The sequence below is a fragment of the Cetorhinus maximus genome, chromosome 12, assembly GCF_964194155.1.
Source record: "Cetorhinus maximus chromosome 12, sCetMax3.hap1.1, whole genome shotgun sequence".
NCBI classification, from domain to species: Eukaryota; Metazoa; Chordata; class Chondrichthyes; order Lamniformes; family Cetorhinidae; genus Cetorhinus; species Cetorhinus maximus.
The window spans coordinates 25,513,408-25,532,956 of NC_135890.1; the positions used below are offsets into that span (position 1 = coordinate 25,513,408).

General features: G+C 41.0%; 1 protein-coding gene across 5 annotated transcripts in view; it reads left to right on the forward strand.

Moving 5' to 3' along the window:
- reln (reelin) overlaps positions 1-19,549 on the forward strand; it is a 366,824-nt gene that overhangs the window by 113,936 nt on the left and 233,339 nt on the right. For all 5 annotated transcript variants that reach the window (XM_078553223.1, XM_078553220.1, XM_078553221.1 and 2 more), the window contains 3 exons: positions 6,728-6,760; positions 13,173-13,251; positions 16,914-17,010. In XM_078553223.1, coding sequence (XP_078409349.1) covers positions 6,728-6,760; positions 13,173-13,251; positions 16,914-17,010 — 209 coding nt within the window. The remainder of the gene's footprint in view (positions 1-6,727; positions 6,761-13,172; positions 13,252-16,913; positions 17,011-19,549) is intronic.

Below are 19,549 nucleotides of genomic sequence, written 5' to 3' on the forward strand. Positions count from 1 at the left end.
CAACTGTACAAGGCATTGGTGAGACCGCAACTGGAGTACTGTGCATAGTTTTGGTCCCCTTACTTGAGGAAGGATGTAGTTGCACTAGAGGCGGTTCAGAGGAGGTTCACTAGATTGATTCCAGAGATGCAGGGCTTGTCTTATGAGGAGAGATTGAGTAGTTTAGGCCTATACTCCCTAGAGTTTAGAAGGATGAGAGGAGATCTAATTGAGGTATATAAGATGCTAAAGGGGATAGACAAAGTAGACGTGGAGTGGATGTTTCCTCTTGTGGGGCATTCTAGAATGAGAGGCCATAGTTTTAGGCTAAGGGGTGGTAGATTTAAATCAGAGATGAGGAGGAATTACTTTTCTCAAAGGGTCATGAATTTGTGGAATTCACTACCTCAGAGCGCAATGGATGCCGGGACACTGAATAAATTTAAGGAGGAGATAGACAAAATTTTAATTAGTAATGGGTTGAAAGGTTATGAGGAGAGGGCGGGAAATTGGAGTTGAGGCCGAAATGAGATCAGACATGATCGTAATGAATGGTGGGGCAGGCTCGACGGGCTGAATTGCCCACTCCTGCTCCTAGTTCTTATGTTCTTATGTTTAGTAAATATCCTAGATACAGCATTATCTGAAGTTCAAGGGAGAGGAACAGGGGCAGAAAATCAAAATATTGGGACCATGCCCCATTTGCACTTGTCACATTTCTAGGGTAATTCCTGTGGGTATCTAACACCATCAACATGGCCATGAAGCTGCAACCCATAGTCTATAGTAGTACCAACTGCACTCTATGCCAGTGAGACACGAAGGGAACAGCAAAGGTGTCACGTAAGTTGTACATCTTTCACCAGTGCTGATCCTGGGCATCACATGGAGAGACAGCATCAGCGACAAGGAAGTGCTACAGAGGACAGGTCAGAGGCACCTGTTGGACATTGTGGTGGACAGATGACTGATGCTAGCAGGACATGTCTGTCTCCTCCCAAATGTGCGTTCCACCAGAAGTGGCAGTCGAATGGATTCTATCAGGTGGAAGAAGAAGGTGGTGTCGGCCAGAGAAGATCTGTCGAAGTACATTTAATGAGGACCTTTAAGAACAGGACACCACCTGGGCTTGGAATGAAAGGGATTGAGATGGATCAGGACCGATGGCGATGTCTTGCTCCCCATTCCCCTGCATGGAACCAAAGGAACTAAGTTTAAGTCTAGGTTCTGCTATGGGTAGGAAGCTAAAATAGGTGGAATCATTTAAATTGTATGTAAATGACATGGAATTTCATAATGCCCAAGGATTCAACATAGTGAACACCTGGATAATGGATACCCATGGAAGTCAGACGTTAGCATTCACTGGACAGGCCTTTCAGGGCAGCTGCTTTGCAAGGGGGTGGGTGCTATTTCGTAGTTGTTTCAGACAGCAGCCAGCAGGCTATATTTCACCACGAGTCTGGACTGCTGCAGGTCTTTAAGGATGTTTGTCACACTGCCTAAGGTGGGGTTTGCAGAAGGAATATCAGGAGTAGAACGATTGAATAATAAAAGGGAAGCTTCAGTTTCAAAATACAGTTCCCACCGTTCGTAAAACAATTTGCCCAGTAGACGCAGCGGGCATTAAAACCACAAAGTGGTGAATGAAAACCTTATCGGCTCTACCTTGTTTATGTGGGATTCTGTTCTTTCGTTCCGAAGAAGAGTCATATTGGACTTGCAATGTCACTTCTATTTCTCTCTCCACAGATGCAGCTAGACTAGCTGAGTTTTTCTAGCATTTTCTGTTTTTATTTCAGATTTCCAGCATCTGCAGTATTTTGCTTTTGTTTATGTGGGAGTCATCAACATACTAAGGAGGAGTGGGAGATACTACTTAAAAAGATAATGAAATCTGGTAGGCTGAGTAATGGAGAGTAAATATATGGCATCCCATCACCCAGACAGTATTTCACCACATTCCTGATACAAACAGATTTTGAAATAAAAACAGGAAATGCTGGAAAAACTCAGGAAGTCCGGCAGCATCTGTGGAGAGAGAAACAGAGTTAATGTTTCAAATCCTTATGACTCTTCTTCAGAGCCTTTCTATTGACTTCCCTCGAAATGGTTACTGCCATTTGCCCGATATAGAGGACTGCCTGTGATAAGTGTGGATGGTATAAGCGGTGGAAGCTGTGGTAGGGAACTCAATCTTGAAGAATGTTTCAAATTACCACGCAGTTTGAAACTTATGAGAAATGAATCACTTGTAGTGAATGAAAAAAAATGTTAACATGCCTTTAAAATTCATGAAATCCAGTAAAGGACATCATTTGGAACATTTAATGGGATTCTACAGACCCAATAATGAAACATTCCTCGAATTTGTTGTTTGAAATATTAATGTATGAATTCTTATTGCATTACTACCACACTGTTTTTCACTATTTTAGTAAAGATATTAATATTTGTTTTACATGGTTGATAACGCTGAAAATCATGAGCAATGAAACACCATACAAGCTTGTTAAGAGTTTGCACGGCATGAACACTGTTGTAACATGGAAGCCAATTGGTGCATAGCAAGCTCCCACAAACAGCAATATGATAAAGAACAGTTATTACATACAAACATTCAAATTAGGAGCAGGAGTAGGCCACTCAGCCCTTTGAGCCTGTTCCGCTATTTAGTGAGATCATGACTGATTTGCAATTTGGATTGAAGGATAAATAATGGCCAGGACACTGCTGATAACTTCCGTACTCTTTGAAATCGTGCCATGGGATCTTTTACATCCACCTGAGGGGGAACTCAGTTTAACATCTCACCTGAAAGACAGCACTTCTGACATCAGAGCACTCCCTCAATACTGCACTGGAGTATCAGCCTAGATTTTTGTGCTCAAGTCCCAGAGTGGGTCTTGAACCCACAACCTCTTGACTCAGAGGCAAGAGAATGCTTCAGCCTTGCCTTTGTATTGATGTGCTGGGACCCCATTGTTGAGGGAGGGAAATGTTTATGGAGTCGCCTCCTCCCATTAGTTGTTCAATTGTCCACCACCATTCACAACTGGATGAGGCAGGATTGCAGAGCTTTGACCTGACCCATTGTTTGTAGGATTACTTAACTCTATAGCATGCTGCTGTTTAACATGCATCTAATTCTGTGTTGTAACTTCACCAGGTCAGTGTCTTATTTTCATGTACACCTCTGGTGCTGCTCCTGGCATGCTTTCCTGCACTCCTCACTGAAGCAGGGTTGGCCACCTGGCTTGTTGGTAATGGGAGAGTGCAGGATAAACAGGGCCATGAGGTTACAGACTGTAGTGGAATAAAATGCTGTTGCTGCTGATAGTGGATAGCAGCTTATGGATGCCCCCTAGATCTGTTCTGAATCTATCCTATTTTACGCACAGCACAATGGAGGATGTTCTCAGTGTGAAGACAGGACTTTCTCTCCACAAAGACTGCAGCTGTCATTCCTACCAATGCTATCATAGACACAAGCATCTGTGACAGGTGGATTGATTGAAGGGGAGGTTAAACTTTTTTTATCTTGTTGGTTCCCTCACCCCCTGTCACAGGCCCAGCCTGGCTGATATGTCTTTCAGGACTAGCTCGATCAATGGTGGTGTTACCAAACCACCCTTGGTGATGGAGATTAAAGTACATTTTGTTCCTTGGTTACCCTGAGTGCTTCTTCTAATTGGGTTTCAACATGGGAGAGTGCTGATTAATCAGCTGAGGGAGCAGAAGGTGGTAATCTGCAGGAGGTTTCCTTGCCTGTAATTGCCCTGATACCATGAAACTCCATGGGGTCTGGAGTCAATGTTGAGGACGCCCAGGTCCACTCCCTACTGACGGTATACCATTGTGTCACCACCTCTGGTGGGTCTGACCTCGTGGGATAAGACATACCTAGGGATGGTGATGGAGGAGTATGGGATGTTTACTGATAGGTATGAAACAAAGATAGAAGATGCAGAAGATACTCAGGATGTCAATTGGCACCAGTGGAGAGAACAAGCAAATTAATGTTTTCAGGTGTAACCATTTGTTAGAACCCATAATGGGTAGAATCATATAGTGTAGAAGGAGGCCATTCGGCCCATAGTGCTTGTACTGCTCTCTGTGAAAGAGCTACCAATTAGTCCCACTCCCCAGCCCTTGTCCCATGGCCCTAAATATTTTACCTTTTAAATGTTTGTCCAATTCCATTTTGAAAATTACCATTGATTCTGCTTTCACCACCCTTTCAAGCAAAGCATTCCCAATCAATATAACTGGCTAAGTTTTAAAAAATACTTCTTACCTCCCTTTTAGCATTCACTTTAAACCTGTATTGTCTGGTTGCCATCCTTGCTACCAGTGGAAGCAATTTCTTTCTATTTACTCTCAAAACCCTTCAAATACTAACTTGTCTTCATAAATGCTGATTGATCGGCTGAGCGTTTTCCATTTTTGCTTCCTCCCTATTCCTGCTGAAATGGGAATTCCTACCCTGGGATTAGATGCTTCTTTAGCCCACGCCTCTGAGTTTGAGAGGATGTCTGGGGACATTACCAGTAACAGTCTGGCTGTTCTCACAGAATAGGTGTGGGATCGATTGTAAGCCTTACTAAAGGCCAAAAAAGATGTAAAGGAACAAAGCTATTTGATCCCAGACGGATTGACAACCTTCTTACTGCTGGTCCACTCTTCCTTACAGGGGACATTTTTTAAAAAAGTACTATCCCTGAACTTTTAAGAGCCTCATACACCGTACTCTACCCACCTCAATCGGACGGGCACCACTCCATGTTTCAGGTGACAAAGAAGGACAGGTGCTGTATTGCTTGCAGATGCAGGGCGTCCATCCTCAATAATGAAATGATTCTTTCTCTGGGATTTGGGACGGGGTTATGGAAAGACCAGTACAGCAGGGAGAGGTTCCAGCCTGTCACACTTTTAGTTACCCTGAATGGGTTCACAGAATTTTAAAGCTTTTGGATTACATGCAGCACAAGTGCAAGGAGTTAGTGTATAAATGAATTGAAAAGCAATGCCCTATGGTTTTGAAGCAAATATCTTTGCATCACCTGTAAATTGGTAGAAGCTTTAGAAGATTTGCCCCATTACCAATAGATTACTGTAAAGAGAAGCACACGAGAGACAAGCAGTGCTTCTCCCCAAAATCTTCTCTTTTATCAATGGTGTAAGGCACTGATAGTCACTAATGCAAGATTCTACCGTATGTCCACACTAAATATGATTCAAAACATACCAAGAAAAATCAATTCTCAGTTTGCCTGAGGTGGTCAATAACCTGACTGTTAATTTTTAATGTATGGTCCTAGTAACTTGTCAGTTGACTGATTGCATTTTGATTTGTATTTATTTTCAATTCAATAACTCTTTCTTCTAAAATGTATATCTTTAGTTAGTTTATGATTCTCAAGATGATGAATGTTAGTGATAGGGAATGGAGCAATTTAATATCCAGTGTAATAATTCAACATACATACAGTTTTAGCCACATAACAGAGTAAAGCTCCCCCCAACCAACTCTGCTTGGATAATATGTTTCATAATATGTGACAGATAATATGTGTTAGCTGGGGCTCAGTTGGTAGCACACTTGCTCTGAGTCACAGATTCTGGGTACAAGCCCCACTCCAGGGCTTGAGCACAAAAATTCAAGGTTAACACTCCAGTGCAATACTGAGAGAGTGCTGCACTGTTGGAATGCTGCACTGTTGGAGGCACTGTCTTATGGATAAGATGCTAAACCAAGGCACCATCTGCTTGTTCAGTTGGATGTGAAAGATCCCATGGCACTGTTTGAAAGAAAAGCAGGGGAAATAATTTGTGCTTCTGAAGATCAGACTCAGGTGTGATGCTGTCACAGTCAAATATCCTAGCTGCTTTCACTGTATAGGCTGACACATGAAGAATAGATATGAGTGAAGTCCTGGAGACCTGCTGGTACTAATGAAACTGGGATTTCAGCAAGCGATTGCACTTTAAAACGAGGGGAAAGAAGTGAGAGCAAAGAACCCATACGGACTGCATAAGTTAACTTAGAATTGGATTTACATTAAATGGTGCCTTCATGTATATTTTTTTATATAGCTTTCAGCATTGTCTTCATAAGTAGTTAGAATTGAACACATTTGCAACTTTATTTAATTAAGTATTAATAGTAATTCATACACTCATGAATAAACAAAACAGCTTAAAACTGATTGCACAGGAGACCAATGGATTTTTCTTTCCTAAACAATTACGATACATTCGAATGCTGCTGTATGAGGGCAGGCTGGTGATGTACCCTATTTGTGTAGTTTATAACATGCTACTGCCGTAGAGTCAATAGATTATGATTTCCCCACTTCGCAAATTCCTGATCCTGGGTGAAGGGGACATTGTTAGGTACTTGAGTTTTTGACCAGCTTTTCATTTAAAATGCTCCAGGTGAACATCAATATAGCACTTAAGTTAAATAGTGATTCTCTTAAACAAAAATGCAAACTATCCACAGTTCCCTAATTATTAACGGCTGTTCTTAAAGTTAACTTGGATTGTCAAACAATCAGTTTCTTCAGAAAAATGAGCTTCATCATGAATTCACATCAAATCCTAAAATTACCATTTCTACCTAGAGAACATTGTACATGAAAATTTTTCAGTTGTAAATTATTTACACATGAGATCATTACATTGGAAGAAAATAGCATTTGCCTAACAATTAACATAGCTTATCTGTTCTGTTTTCATCCCACAGCTCCCACTGAATCACCCTTACGGCCTAAGCTGGGTAAGTAAGGATATTTCAACACAACATGAATGCTGTCTGAAGTTCTTAAGTAACCCATTGTTATCAAGATGTGCTCTTGACATCTTTTTGGATATACCTGAAGATTTTATCGAGTTATTATGCCTTGTGTACTTGTTTCGCTTTGGCTCAAGTTGTCCTCTGAGCCAACTTAACTTGTGTCGCATTTAGAAAGAAGATCATATATATATGTAATAATCTTATAGCATGTCATTGTATCATTGCTGGCTAATCAGCAAGGATCTCTTCTGGTATATAAAAATTTCATCAAATCTTTCATGGTGCTGGAAGCTCAAACAATCACACACAATGTGCAGGCAACTACAACCAGATGACTATACACAGGTAAAGGAAGATCCTTTCAATAAACAGTGTTATTAATACTGTAACATTAAATGGGCTGTGTGTCTTGGTAGGAGACTTTCTTTCTTGTTTTAACAACCTGTAGATCCATTATAAATGGAGGGAGGTACCTCCAAGTACTATTATAAATGGAGAGAAATGTGATTCTATACTGAGACCTGCTATAAAATGCCTCTATGCTGCATCTTTTTGTATAGTATTTATTGAAGCTCTTTATGATGGTCTTTCATTTATCCTTTAGTCTTCAGATCCTGTCTAGAGGTATTAAAGTCATTGGGCTGGATTTTACAGCCCCCACTGGGTGTATTTTTGACGGGGGGTGGGGGGAACATGTAAAATATGACAGCTGAGTAGCCCACCGTCTTCCCACCCAACCATGAGCTTACCCCCATAATACAGTAGGTGGGCAGGCGCCAAAATCAGCAGCCCATCTGCCATTTCTAAAAAGGTAATTAATGGGCAATTGAACTCGTTAGCAAGTCCATTGATCCGAATATGATGCTGCCCATGCCATAATACAGTTGGCATGGGTAGGCGAGTGGGAGTGAATAGGCCATTTTTTTAAACTCAACTGGTTAAAAGGCAGGAAGGAAGGAGAGTGCACAGGACACCCCCCGCCCAAAATTTTATTTCCCCCGCTCCCTTTGCTCCTTCCTGCCTGGCCTCCAAAGTGTCGACCAGTGTCATTTTGCACAATCATCGTTTTTGCTCTGCTGCCTTTGCATTTGAAGTGGGAAATAGCTGCAGCAATCAAGGTAGCATGTAGGATGGTTGGGTTGATGGAACTTGCTGCATCTAATTCCATACCGCTGTTTGAAGAGGACAAATCACCTGCAGATCCAAAGATAAGTGCACACTGACCACTGCTCCAGAGCCAATGTGTTCAAATCATGCCACTCCTACCTGAAGATGGAATCTGTCTTCCATGTCTCTATTTCACTATAAATGCACTGATACAGCTTTGCCTGATTTAAAGTCAATGTTTCCTGTTGATGTCAAAGTCACCACGACAATTAATGTTCTGTTACCAGATCCTTCCAGGCCATTGTAATAGCCATGTATCAGATAAGCAAGTCTGCAGTTCATCCCCATATCAAACAAGTGCTAATGTTATTTTTACCGGGGGAAACAACTTTATCACATTCTCAGGGAATAGATACAATAACTGAAAAAGGCATAGAATATTTACAGCCTGGCAACCTTCCCAAGATCCAGGGCATTTTTGATGGAACTCATCTGGCCCTCACGGCCCCCTCAGAACAACTGCAATGCATATGTAAACAGGAAGAGTTAACAGACCATTAATATGGAAGTAGTTTCTGAGCACAATAATGTCATCCTACATCATAATGAGCATTATCCAGGGTGAACCCACAATGTTTTTTGTCCTGCAGCAGTCCACAGATCTTGTGTTGTTTGAAGCTGCTAAGAGAATGTCCAGATGGCTCTTGGACCAGGGTTACCCTTTGTACCCATGGTCCCTGACCCCAATTAGAAATCCCCACAGAGTAGCAGAACTTGGATATAATGAATCCCATGCCACCAACTGAGAGACCGTGGAGCACTCCATTGGGATGCTCAAACAGTGATTCCAGTATTTAGATTAATTGGGTGGGCTGTTGATCGTTACTGTCTGCTGCATGCTTTTGTATGAAGGGTGAGGATGCAGCTGGAGGAGTAGGGCAACAATAGAGGAGTAGGAAAAGAGGTTGAGGATTATGATGTTCAAGCGGGAATATGGGCTCAAAACATTGTCATTCAAAGATAAGTAAGTTCAAGTAAGTCATACCTACACCCATCTATCATCTTTCATCCAACTACAATACCCCATAAAGTGAAGTCTCCATAAACAGCATTTTCCCTGTTGGCTTATCAATTTGACAGTTTACCCACCATTCTACACCCTTTTGTCTTCATCCACCAAGCAGATTTGAAACATTAAAAACAGAAGAAAAATAAAGTTTCATAATGTACTGACTTGCCTGCACAAAACTGAACTTATCTATTTCCCACCCCAATGCTTCCCCTTGCTTATTGCTTAACCTTCCTGGTCTTTGAGTGGGAGGAGTATTTGTGCTGGCAGGAAAAGCTGGTGTTGTGAGTGTATGGTATTTTCATGGCTCTGATCCTCTGCGTACAGGGACCCCATATATCCATGGAACTGTACACAACAACAAAATAGCTGCCAGTATGTAATCTGGCACTCTCCGACGCTTCCTCTAACATATATGATATCTGGCTGAAGTGGGAAGATGTATGTCTACCTTGAAAGGAAGCCACCTGGTTTGCCCTTCAACAACTGAACCACTGGTGCTGGGCACCGCAGCTGGAGGCTCAGCTGGCTGCATGAGAAAAATTTATAGGGTGTCTTCAAAGTGGATTAAGGCATCTGCCATCATTGCTCTTTCACTGAGTCCTTTTAGTATAGCAGCAAGTAGATGCCTAAGGTCTCAGTGGCAGCAGTCACAGAGTCTGCAAGAACACTATTCTGTGCTTGGTCTCTTTACTGTTTTTGCCATCCTCTGCAGGTGGCTGAGAAAATGCCACATGCTCATTCATACTTGGCATTTTAACAAATCGCGGGAGCGATATCTAAGGTACATAGCAGCATCTTTTTGGATAACTGATGCACGCTGTTCCTGGCACACACTAGACTGAACCTGTTGTCTTATGCCTTGCATCTGAAAGCATCACACCATCTAACACAGCCTCAGTTTCTCTAGGGAACAGAGTGAAGCTCTTCAGGGTTGAGATCCATTGTGAGTGGTTCTACACAGCCTTGGCCTTCCATAGAATGCAGTTGTTGCAGGGATGTGCAGCATTCAAGCCACCATCATCTCCCTCCTGGGACCACCATTTTGCAAAGACTGGTCTTTTTGGGGGCAGCACTGAGTTGTAGCAGATCTTTAAAATATTACGTGAAAGTTAAAATAAAAGTGAAAAAGTTTCAAATGCTGCAAATTAAATTGCTAGAATACATTGCAGGTAAGTCAGTATCTGTAATGAGAAAAATAGGTTTCAAATTAGTATAATCTTAGTGAATTTATGCTACATGTTTTCTATGGTTTTAATGGCTTTTCTATTAAGGGCACACAAAATATTCAGCATAAAGCAACAACCTAACTATAGCCTTGTACAAGTTATTCATAGCCTTTTTGCTCCTATTAGTCCTAAAATGCTAGAGGTCTTTTTTATGGTTTTATTTACTTTCATGGAATTATGTATTTACATCTCTGATTCCATCTCTCCACGCCTTTCACGATATTTCTGTTGAAAATATACTCTCATTCCTTATTTTACCTTCCAAAACACTTCTCTGCATTGATTTGCACATGCCACTTATCTTCCCATTCTACTTTCATACCCATGTCTTCCAGAAGTCCTATGTGTACCATATCAAAGTCACTTATGCAGAAGGCTAAGTTTTATTTCAGAGGAGGCACAAGGCTGGTATGGAAACTGGTGAGCACGAACAGAAAGTGTTGGAGCCTGAAATGTAACAAGAACTACGATTGAAATGGAACCAAATACTTACAGATGCCACCATGAATGGAGAGCTGTATCTGCTAGGGCAGTATGCCCTGTTGGTCCACTGATAACTCGGTAATATGTCTGTTGTCGGCATAGCCTCTCTTGACTCCTCCACTGTTGTTAAATTATCAGACTGCTTATCCAACATCCAGTACTGAATGAACAGAAATTACCTCCAATTAAACATTGGGAAGACTGAAGCCATTGTTTTTGGTTCCTGCTCCAAACTCCGTTCCCTAGCTACCGACTCCATCCCTCTCCCTGGTAGCAGTCTGAGATTAAACCAGTCTGTTCACAACCTTGATGTCACATCTGATTGTATGGTGAGCTTCCAACATCATATTCGTGTCATCACTAAGACTATTTCCATCTCCATACCAGTGCCCGACTTTGCCCCTGTTGCATCACATCTGAAACCATCATTCATATCTCTATTACCTCTAGACGTGACTATTCCAACGCACTTTTGGCTGGCCTCCCACAGTGTATCCTCCGTAAACATGAGGTCACCCAAAACTCTGGTTCTCCACGTCTTAACTCACAGCAAATCCCTTTCCGTTATCACATCTGTGCCCAATAACTTACATTGACTCCTGCTCAAGCAACGTCTTGATTTTAAAATTCTCATCCTTGTTTTAAAATCCCTCCATGGCCTCACCCCTCCCCATCTCCATAATCTCCTCCAGCCTCACAACCTTTCAAGATATCTGCATGCCTCTAATTCTGAACTCCTGTGAATCCTAAGTTTTAATTCCTCCACTGTTGGTGGCCATGCCTTCAGTTTCATAGACCATAAGCTCGGGAATACCCTCCCTACACTTCTCTGCCTCTCTACTTCACTTCCCTCATTTAAGATACTCCTTAAAACCTATCTCCATTTCTCATGCTTTTGGTCATCTGACCTAATTCTCCTTAAGTGGCTCAGTGTCATACTTTGTTTTATAATGCTCATGTGAAGTGCTTTGGGATGTTTCATTACATTAAAGGCACTAAAAAAGATAAGTTGTTACGGTGGTAGTTTCTCCTGTGGTCTAGCTTATGGATGCTGTGTGGTGCCTACAATGTTGTAAATAAGTAGTACACAGATACGCTCTAGTGCAGGTTAGTAATATGTGTAAATGTGCTATGGATTGATGAGACACCCATTTCTCTTAGCAGAGTTATCAGCAGAGATGGTAAGCTCCTGAAGAATGCTAACGATGATGTTGACAATCAGAGGATACTGCTCTTGTGCCTTTATATTAGTTAGATTCATACAACCTTTGTAGTAGCCTTAGAATGTGTTGTATCATTGTCTTTTTGACAGGAAATGTTCTATCATATAGGTATGCAAAATAAGAACAAAATTAGTTTTAAAAAATTCTTCAATATATTTATCTAGTCTCTCAGTACAAAGTTAGGCACTAAATTAGCAACCCCACTCAGAACCACAGGATGGTTTGGTGGGAGAAATAGAAAAATGTCACATTGGTGCAGTAGAGAATATTCTTTTGAGGGTGAATCAAAGCAGATTGTTGTGGCAAAGTCAAGGGAGTTTTAATCTGCATCTAGCGGTGTCGTACCTAGAAGCACTTAATACTGGCATTGGGCATCTGAAATGGGAGGGTTCTAGACGACAACACTAACATACTTTACATTTATGAACAATAAAATCGCAATAGCTCAAGAAAATAATATTGCCAGAATATAAATAGTCAACAGTGAAATTATTCAGTGCTCCGATGATTTCATTATTTGGATTCCCACATGATTTCTTTTAACACTGACTTTCTTGCCTGTATAAATTCTAGCAAATGCAGTGAAGTGAGGTCCCTGCTCATGTTTAAGTATTTATGTTTAAAGGATAGATCCAAGTTTTAAAAGGTATTTGCATCCTTTAAGTAATATTTTGCTGATATAATCATGTGTTGAGTAGGTAGACTTGTAAAAATTAATCTCAAGCTTGGTTATTCTGGTAACTCTCTAAGAGACAATAACTGGTGCCATGCTCAATAACTGTTTTACAGGCATCAGCAGCGGGACTAAACAGCACAATTGGATGCTAATATAGGCATGCAGCGGTGCATAATAAGATGCTAAAGTACAACCTGCATCCCTTGGTAGACTGCAATTTTTAATGGAGCATAGTCATTTTCCAGGCCCTACGTGGCATTATCCTTTGAAGTTACCATTAGCATTCATTTAAATTTTAAAGGAATAAAACCACAACAAACTAATGTTGCCATGGAGATGAAAGATCTATAAACCTCTATTGCTAAGATTTGCACGCATCTTGTCCTTGAAAGAACTGGCTTTGAACACAGGCCAAAGTGAGGCAAGGCTGACTCTCCAGAGTATTGCGCTTAATATAAATTGTGTGACGAAAACTCATGCTTTCTCTTAATAAAAAAAAATTGATGGAGCTCTTGAGACATTGTTGGACAAGCTCAGCATTTATGTTTTCAGATAAAATTGCTTTGTGATAGATTGTTTATTAATTAGGCTTTATTTCCTTTCTTAGCTGATATCCACAGTGCCAGTGTGATTCTTCGGGATGACTTTGATTCATATCCACAACTGGAACTGAATCCAGACATCTGGTAGGTGTACTTGTAAACATAAACAAAACGTTTAACTTTGGTCTTTTGGAGGGGAGCTGAAGGTCTTATTATCAATAAGGTTATTTTGACGCTTGCTATGAAGCAGAGTGCATCTGTCTTATTTTCGTTGTGAATGCTAGTGAGCACACAGCCAACTAAAATCTTCAAATCTCCTTGAAATTGTCAGATTTGGTCCGTGTGTGCCATATCCCCTTAGTTTGAATAACTCCTATTTACATAGTGACCTTACTGTAGTAAGCATCGTCCAGGTGCTTCACAGAGGTGGAGGAGATGCCAAGGAAATGGGTTAAGACAGATAACCCAACACATGGATGAAAAGCAAAATAATGCAGATGCTGGAAATCAGAAATAAAAATGGAAAATGCTGGAAAAACTCAGCAGGTCTGGCAGCATCTATGGAGAAAGAAATAGAGTTAACATTTCAAGTCTGTTTGACTCGGCAATTTTTGCTCTGGAGAACAGTCATACGGATTCGAAATGTTAACCCCGTTTCTCTCTCCAAAGATGCTGCCAGACCTGCTGAGTTTTTCCAGCATTTTCTGTTTCTGTTACACGGATGAAAAGTTAGGTTTCAGTGAGGCTTTTAAAGTAAGGACGAGAGTTAGCAAGGTGGATAGCTATAGGGAGGAAGTCCTGGAGAATAGGGCAGAAATTATTGAAGCTTATGCCACCAATAATGGTGTAAAGCGGGTAGAAAATCCCCAGCCCCATCCACACGTGCAGATTTTCACCCTTTGTGCAGGTGCAGAGATCTATAAATTCACCCAGAAATATGTGCAGTTTTTGCAGGGGCGACCATGCCTGAAACCAAGCTTTGGAGCAAAATACACGATGAACGGTAGGATCCTGGGAAGTACCGAGGATCAGAGGGACCTTGGTGTACATGTCCACCGGTCCCTTAAGGCAGCAGGACAGGTAGATAAGGTGGTTAAGAAGGCATATGGGATACTTGCCTTTATTAGCCGAGGCATAGAATATAAGAGCAGGGAGGTTATGCTGGAACTGTATAAAACGCTGGTTAGGCCACAGCTAGAGTATTGAGTGCAGTTCTGGAATTCGCATTATAGGAAGGATGTGATTGCACTAGAGAGAGTGCAGAGGAGATTTACCAGGATGTTGCCTAGGGCTGGAGAATTTTAGTTGTGAGATTGGATAGACTGGGGTTATTTTCCCTGGAGCAGAGGAGATTGAAGGGGGACATGATTGAGGTGTACAAAATTGTGAGGGGCATAGATAGGGTAGACAGGAAGGAACTTTTCCCCTTGGTGGAGGGATAATAACCAGGGGGCATAGATTTAAGGTAAGGGGCATGAGGTTTAGAGGGGATGTGAGGAAGAATTTTTTCACCCAGAGGGTGGTGGGAATCTGGAACTCACTGCCTGAAAGGGTGGTAGAGGCAGAAACCTTCAAAACATTTAAGAAGCATTTGGATGTGCACTTGCGATACCATGGCAAACAAGGCTATGGACCTAGTGCTGGAAAATGGGATTAGAATAGTTAGGCACTTGTTTGACCAGGATAGACTCGATGGGCAGAAGGGCCTTTTTCTGTGCTTGTAGACCTCTATGACTGTATAAAATTATATTTTGTTTTTCAGTGTTTTTACACCCACATTTGCTCATGGCTCACTTCACACAAAACCTAAACAATCTTATTTGGTAGTTCTTCAAATTTTTACTTTTTGCTTAAACAGCTGGCTCCACAAAAACACCTCCATTCCTTATCAATAAGGTTACTGACTTTTTTCTGCTCTCTATCCTCCACTTTCCTGTTTTTTTCTGCTTTCCCCTTTCCCTTTAATCCTCCATTTAGCTCTGTCCATGTGCGAGATTTGACTATAAGTGTGGAATGCTAATGGTACAGATACCTGTCTGGTACATTAAAAACAGCTTCCAAAGAACGTTCCTTAAACCAGAACATTCAATGATTCTGTAGCAGTTCATTATCTCAAAATATGACACTTGTGAGATTTATTAAAAGTGTTTGAGCAGGTTGGATCAAATACTTGAAGACTATACTGACAGTCCTTGTTCTGATAAATCCCAGTAAGCTCTTTGCAGCATATATTTATAGGATTGACCACAAAGAGATGCAGTTTCTTAGTCTGATTGTAGGGTACACAACATCAACCCTCTTGAGTGTTGACATGCCTTGCTCAGATTGACTGTTTTCTAATCTGAACGATTCAAACCATTCACCTGGGGAATTGACTTTCAAAAGAGGAATGGCGGAAACAGTAGGTGACACCTCAGTCCTCAAATTTGTATTGGCAACTGAAATATACTCGTCTCCTTAGAGTTTTCACGTTGGTGCAATTCTGGAGATGGTCAAGAACAGCTCTCCTGAAATTTCCACTGTCACCCCTGCAAATTAACACAACCACAGCTGTTCTGTCTACTGAAGAGAAAAATTTCAACCACTTTTATAACAATTGTAATCATAGATTTTATTTGAACTAAAATAGGAAGAAAAGTCTGTAGCCACATGGAATGTGATGGTCATTGTGTCATCAATCAGGTTCATCGGTACATAATATGGTGTCTCAGTAAGACACTTTACCTCGTAACTCAACCCTTTATTATGGTAAATTCATGCTTAACATGGATAGAGTTTCTGATATAATGTTTTTTTTTGCCCCTTCATTAATAAAGACCTCAGACATCTTGTCTAAAATGTGGGTGTTCCTGTATCTCAGAACATGCTTTTAACTTGTCCACCAGCTTCAATGTTTGTGGGGCAAGTGATGCTCTACCTATCTGAAAAAAAAATTAAAGCCCCAAATACTGGAACTAGAAAATATTGGAAATACACAACTGGTCAGTGAACATCTGATAAGACAGACATCTAATCTTTAAAGTATAACCCTTCATCAGAAGTTTCCTTTCTGAATGAATTGTTTTGAAGGAATCTGCTTTTCCCATCTATCTTCATAATTTTTATATTTGGGAGGTGTGGGTGTCAATGTCCAAACCAGCATTTACTGCCCATCCCTAATTGCCCTTGAGAAGGTGGTGGTGAGCCATGCAGTTCATGTGGTGTAAGTACGCCCACAGCCCTGTTAGGTAGGGAGCTGTGTGGCATCTTAGCATGCTTTTTTGTGTTAAGTATGCTACATAAATGCAGGGTGTTGTTGATTTTGAATCTGTAATGTTTTTACTTCCTGTACTTTGTTCAGGTGGCAGCATTCTAAGCCTGAGTCAGAAGTTAATGGGTTTTAGTCCCAATGCACACTTGAACCCACAGTCTCGGCTCACACTTCAATGCGATAGTTACAACCAAGATGACTGCATTGTTGAAGGTGATATTTTCAGATAAAAGGTTAAACCAAAGCCGTCTGCCTCCTTAGCTCTATATAAAATAATCTCATGGCATTATTCTCCCCTCAACCAAAATCAGCAGAAACAGATTATCTGGTTGTTTGTCAATTTGCTGTTTGTGGTATCTTCCTGTGTGCATCTGACTGCCACATTTGCCTACAGTTCATTGGCTGTAAGGTGCTATTGGGACATCCTGAGGACGTGAAAGGTGCTGTATAAATGCAAAGTATTTATTTTTGTTGTTCTTTAATCATTTTGTATAATCTGTGTAGTAAACTGGCCTGAATGAATTAAAACAATCTTTCTTTGTCTAATTTCTCTAAGGTTCGAATGCAGCCACTGTTTGGTGGGAGATCAGTGCGGTATCATAATGCATGGCAATGCGATTACATTCTGTGAGCCATATGGTCCACGAGAACTGGTAAATTGCTTTTAAATGTGAAGTGTTTATTTTATGAAATTAAAGCTGATTGATTTATCCTTACTGTAATGAACAATGACAGAAAACTGCAGTGAGGCACTTATTATGAAAGGAGTTCATGTTAACTGTGTGCATATTCCTCAAGTATTGCAGCTTACTAAATGGGCTAGAAATTCACCGTGGCACATTTAGAGCTCAGAACTGGCCCTGCTCAGGCAACAGGCACCCCTTGAGGTTCAAGACCACTCAAAATAAATTTGGGCCTCAGGCCTTACTTTAATAATTTAGGTGGCCTACTACCACCTGCCACATTTCCACAGGCAGTTCTCCCGTTTCATCAGATGAATTTTGGATCATTTGTCTGGTGGGCAGCAAAGTGGGGTGGGGGTAGGGGGGTGTGGTGGGTGGATGGATGAAGAAGAACAGTGATGGGGTTGATCGCAGTTGTCAGGAACAATGTGGATTCGGGAGGAGCATTCATGTTCTTCCTGATTCCTATCAATTCAGGAAAACAGGTGCAAGAATGAGCAAATTCAGCCCCAATAATCTTAAAAATCTACCCACAATAAGAATAAAACATTTTTTAATCATCCAGTTTAATCAGATACTTGATTTTTCTTTAGACTATGTTTGCATCTTATGCTGCACAACACAGCACCCCTATCTGAGAGGGTTGGTGGAGGAGCCTCTTCCAAACCCCTGCTGATGGCACTTTGTATTCTTTATTTAAAATAAAAATGTAAAAATGAATAACTGTGAGGTGTGATCCTCTGAGAACTATGCTGGATACTGAGTGTGCAGTATGTTGCTATACCTCAGCACCATGTTTGGGTGTACATCTCTGCTTTTGGTCTCCACACCATGAATTCCCAGACTTTGCCTGGATATTGGAAGTGATGCAGATAAAAGGCTAGACATATTCCTACAGGAAGAGATGGAAGATCCCACATCTGGTAGTGGCAGATCACAGAAACCATTGGCAGAGATCAGGTGACAGGTTGCCTGATTGCCACCTTCTCTGGGGATTTGCAACTGACTTGGTAGAAGAGAAGCTAAATAAGTGGAGAAAAAACTAGATAATGAGGGATTTGACAAATATCCACAGAAGTGCTGTTTAATTGTAATTCCTTAATCCATTCTCCCTTGGCCATTACTAGTCACCATTACAAATGGAGAGGAAATCCTCTTGCAAACATTGTGAAGGTAAAATGAGATGATTGAGAGATTAAAAATGTCATTTACTACCCAAAATCTTATCATGTTTGAAATTTTAACCAACCCCCATTGCAGAATGTGAATGGTATAGATCAGTCAGGGTTGTATTGTAATCCTGCCATTAGGGCAGCAAATGATGCAAAAAGAAACCAGGATTGGGCTCTGAATTTACCAATCATCATACTCATGAGCATATGAGTGCTTTTTAAATTTAATGATAAAATATGATTTTTCTGAGTTAAACTACAGTTTGGATCCCAGGCCATTTACAGCTAGGACAGGTCTGTTTAGATTATCAGTAATCCGATTCTGCCACTAAAGACACATATTTTAACCGTTTCTTGAATTAAGGGCTTTATCTAGTCTCAGGGGAGGAGGTGGTTTAAATCTCCTACTATTTAATAAAATGACAGTCCGCACAGGAAAATCATGGGAAAGATTGGCACAAGGTTGTAAAATCCTTCAACTGCTTTTGAAAGGAAAGTTCACTCTTTCAGTTTTAGATAACAAGAATGTACTTTGTTTTGGTAAGCTCCTTATTATGGAGGCTCCTTAATAAATTGTTCAATGTGTATCTACATATATTGCAAGTGTTCAGAGACTAGGGAGCTCTTTGAGCTGATGTAGACCGGGGGTGGTGCTCACAGAGCTTTTTGGGCTGATGTATACCAGGAGTAATCCTCAGGGAGCTCTGTGGGCTGATGTACACAGGGAGTGATCCTCAGGGAGCTCTTTGGGCTAATGTATACTGGGAGTGATGCTCAGAGAGCTCTGTGGGCTGATGTATACTGGGAGTGATGCTCAGAGAGCTTTTTGGGCTGATGTATACCGGGAGTGATCCTCTGGAATCTCTTTGGGCTGATGTACACAGGGAGTGATCCGCAGGGAGCTTTTTGGACTGGTCCATACAGGGAGTGATCCTCAGGGTGTAGTTTGGACTGATGTATACAGGAAGTGATCCCCAGGAAGCTCTTTGGACTGATGTATACAGGGAGTGATCCTCAGAGAGCTTTTTTGGCTGATGTATACAAGGAGTTATCCTCATGAAACTCTTTGTACTGATGTACACAGGGCGTGATCCTCAGGGAGCTCTGTAGACTGATGTACATAGGGAATGATCCTTGGGGAGCTCTGTGGACTGCCATTCACAGGGTGTGATCTTTACTAATATACTGATTATTCAATCTTTTTTTAAAATGTGTCACTTCCGCTTTTGAGTAATATTCTGTAAATTCTGTAATCTGGCTAAATGAGGAATTTTGTTTTGTGTTAGAAGATAACGTTCTTTATTGCTTTATCAACTTGTCAAGAAAACAAGAAATTG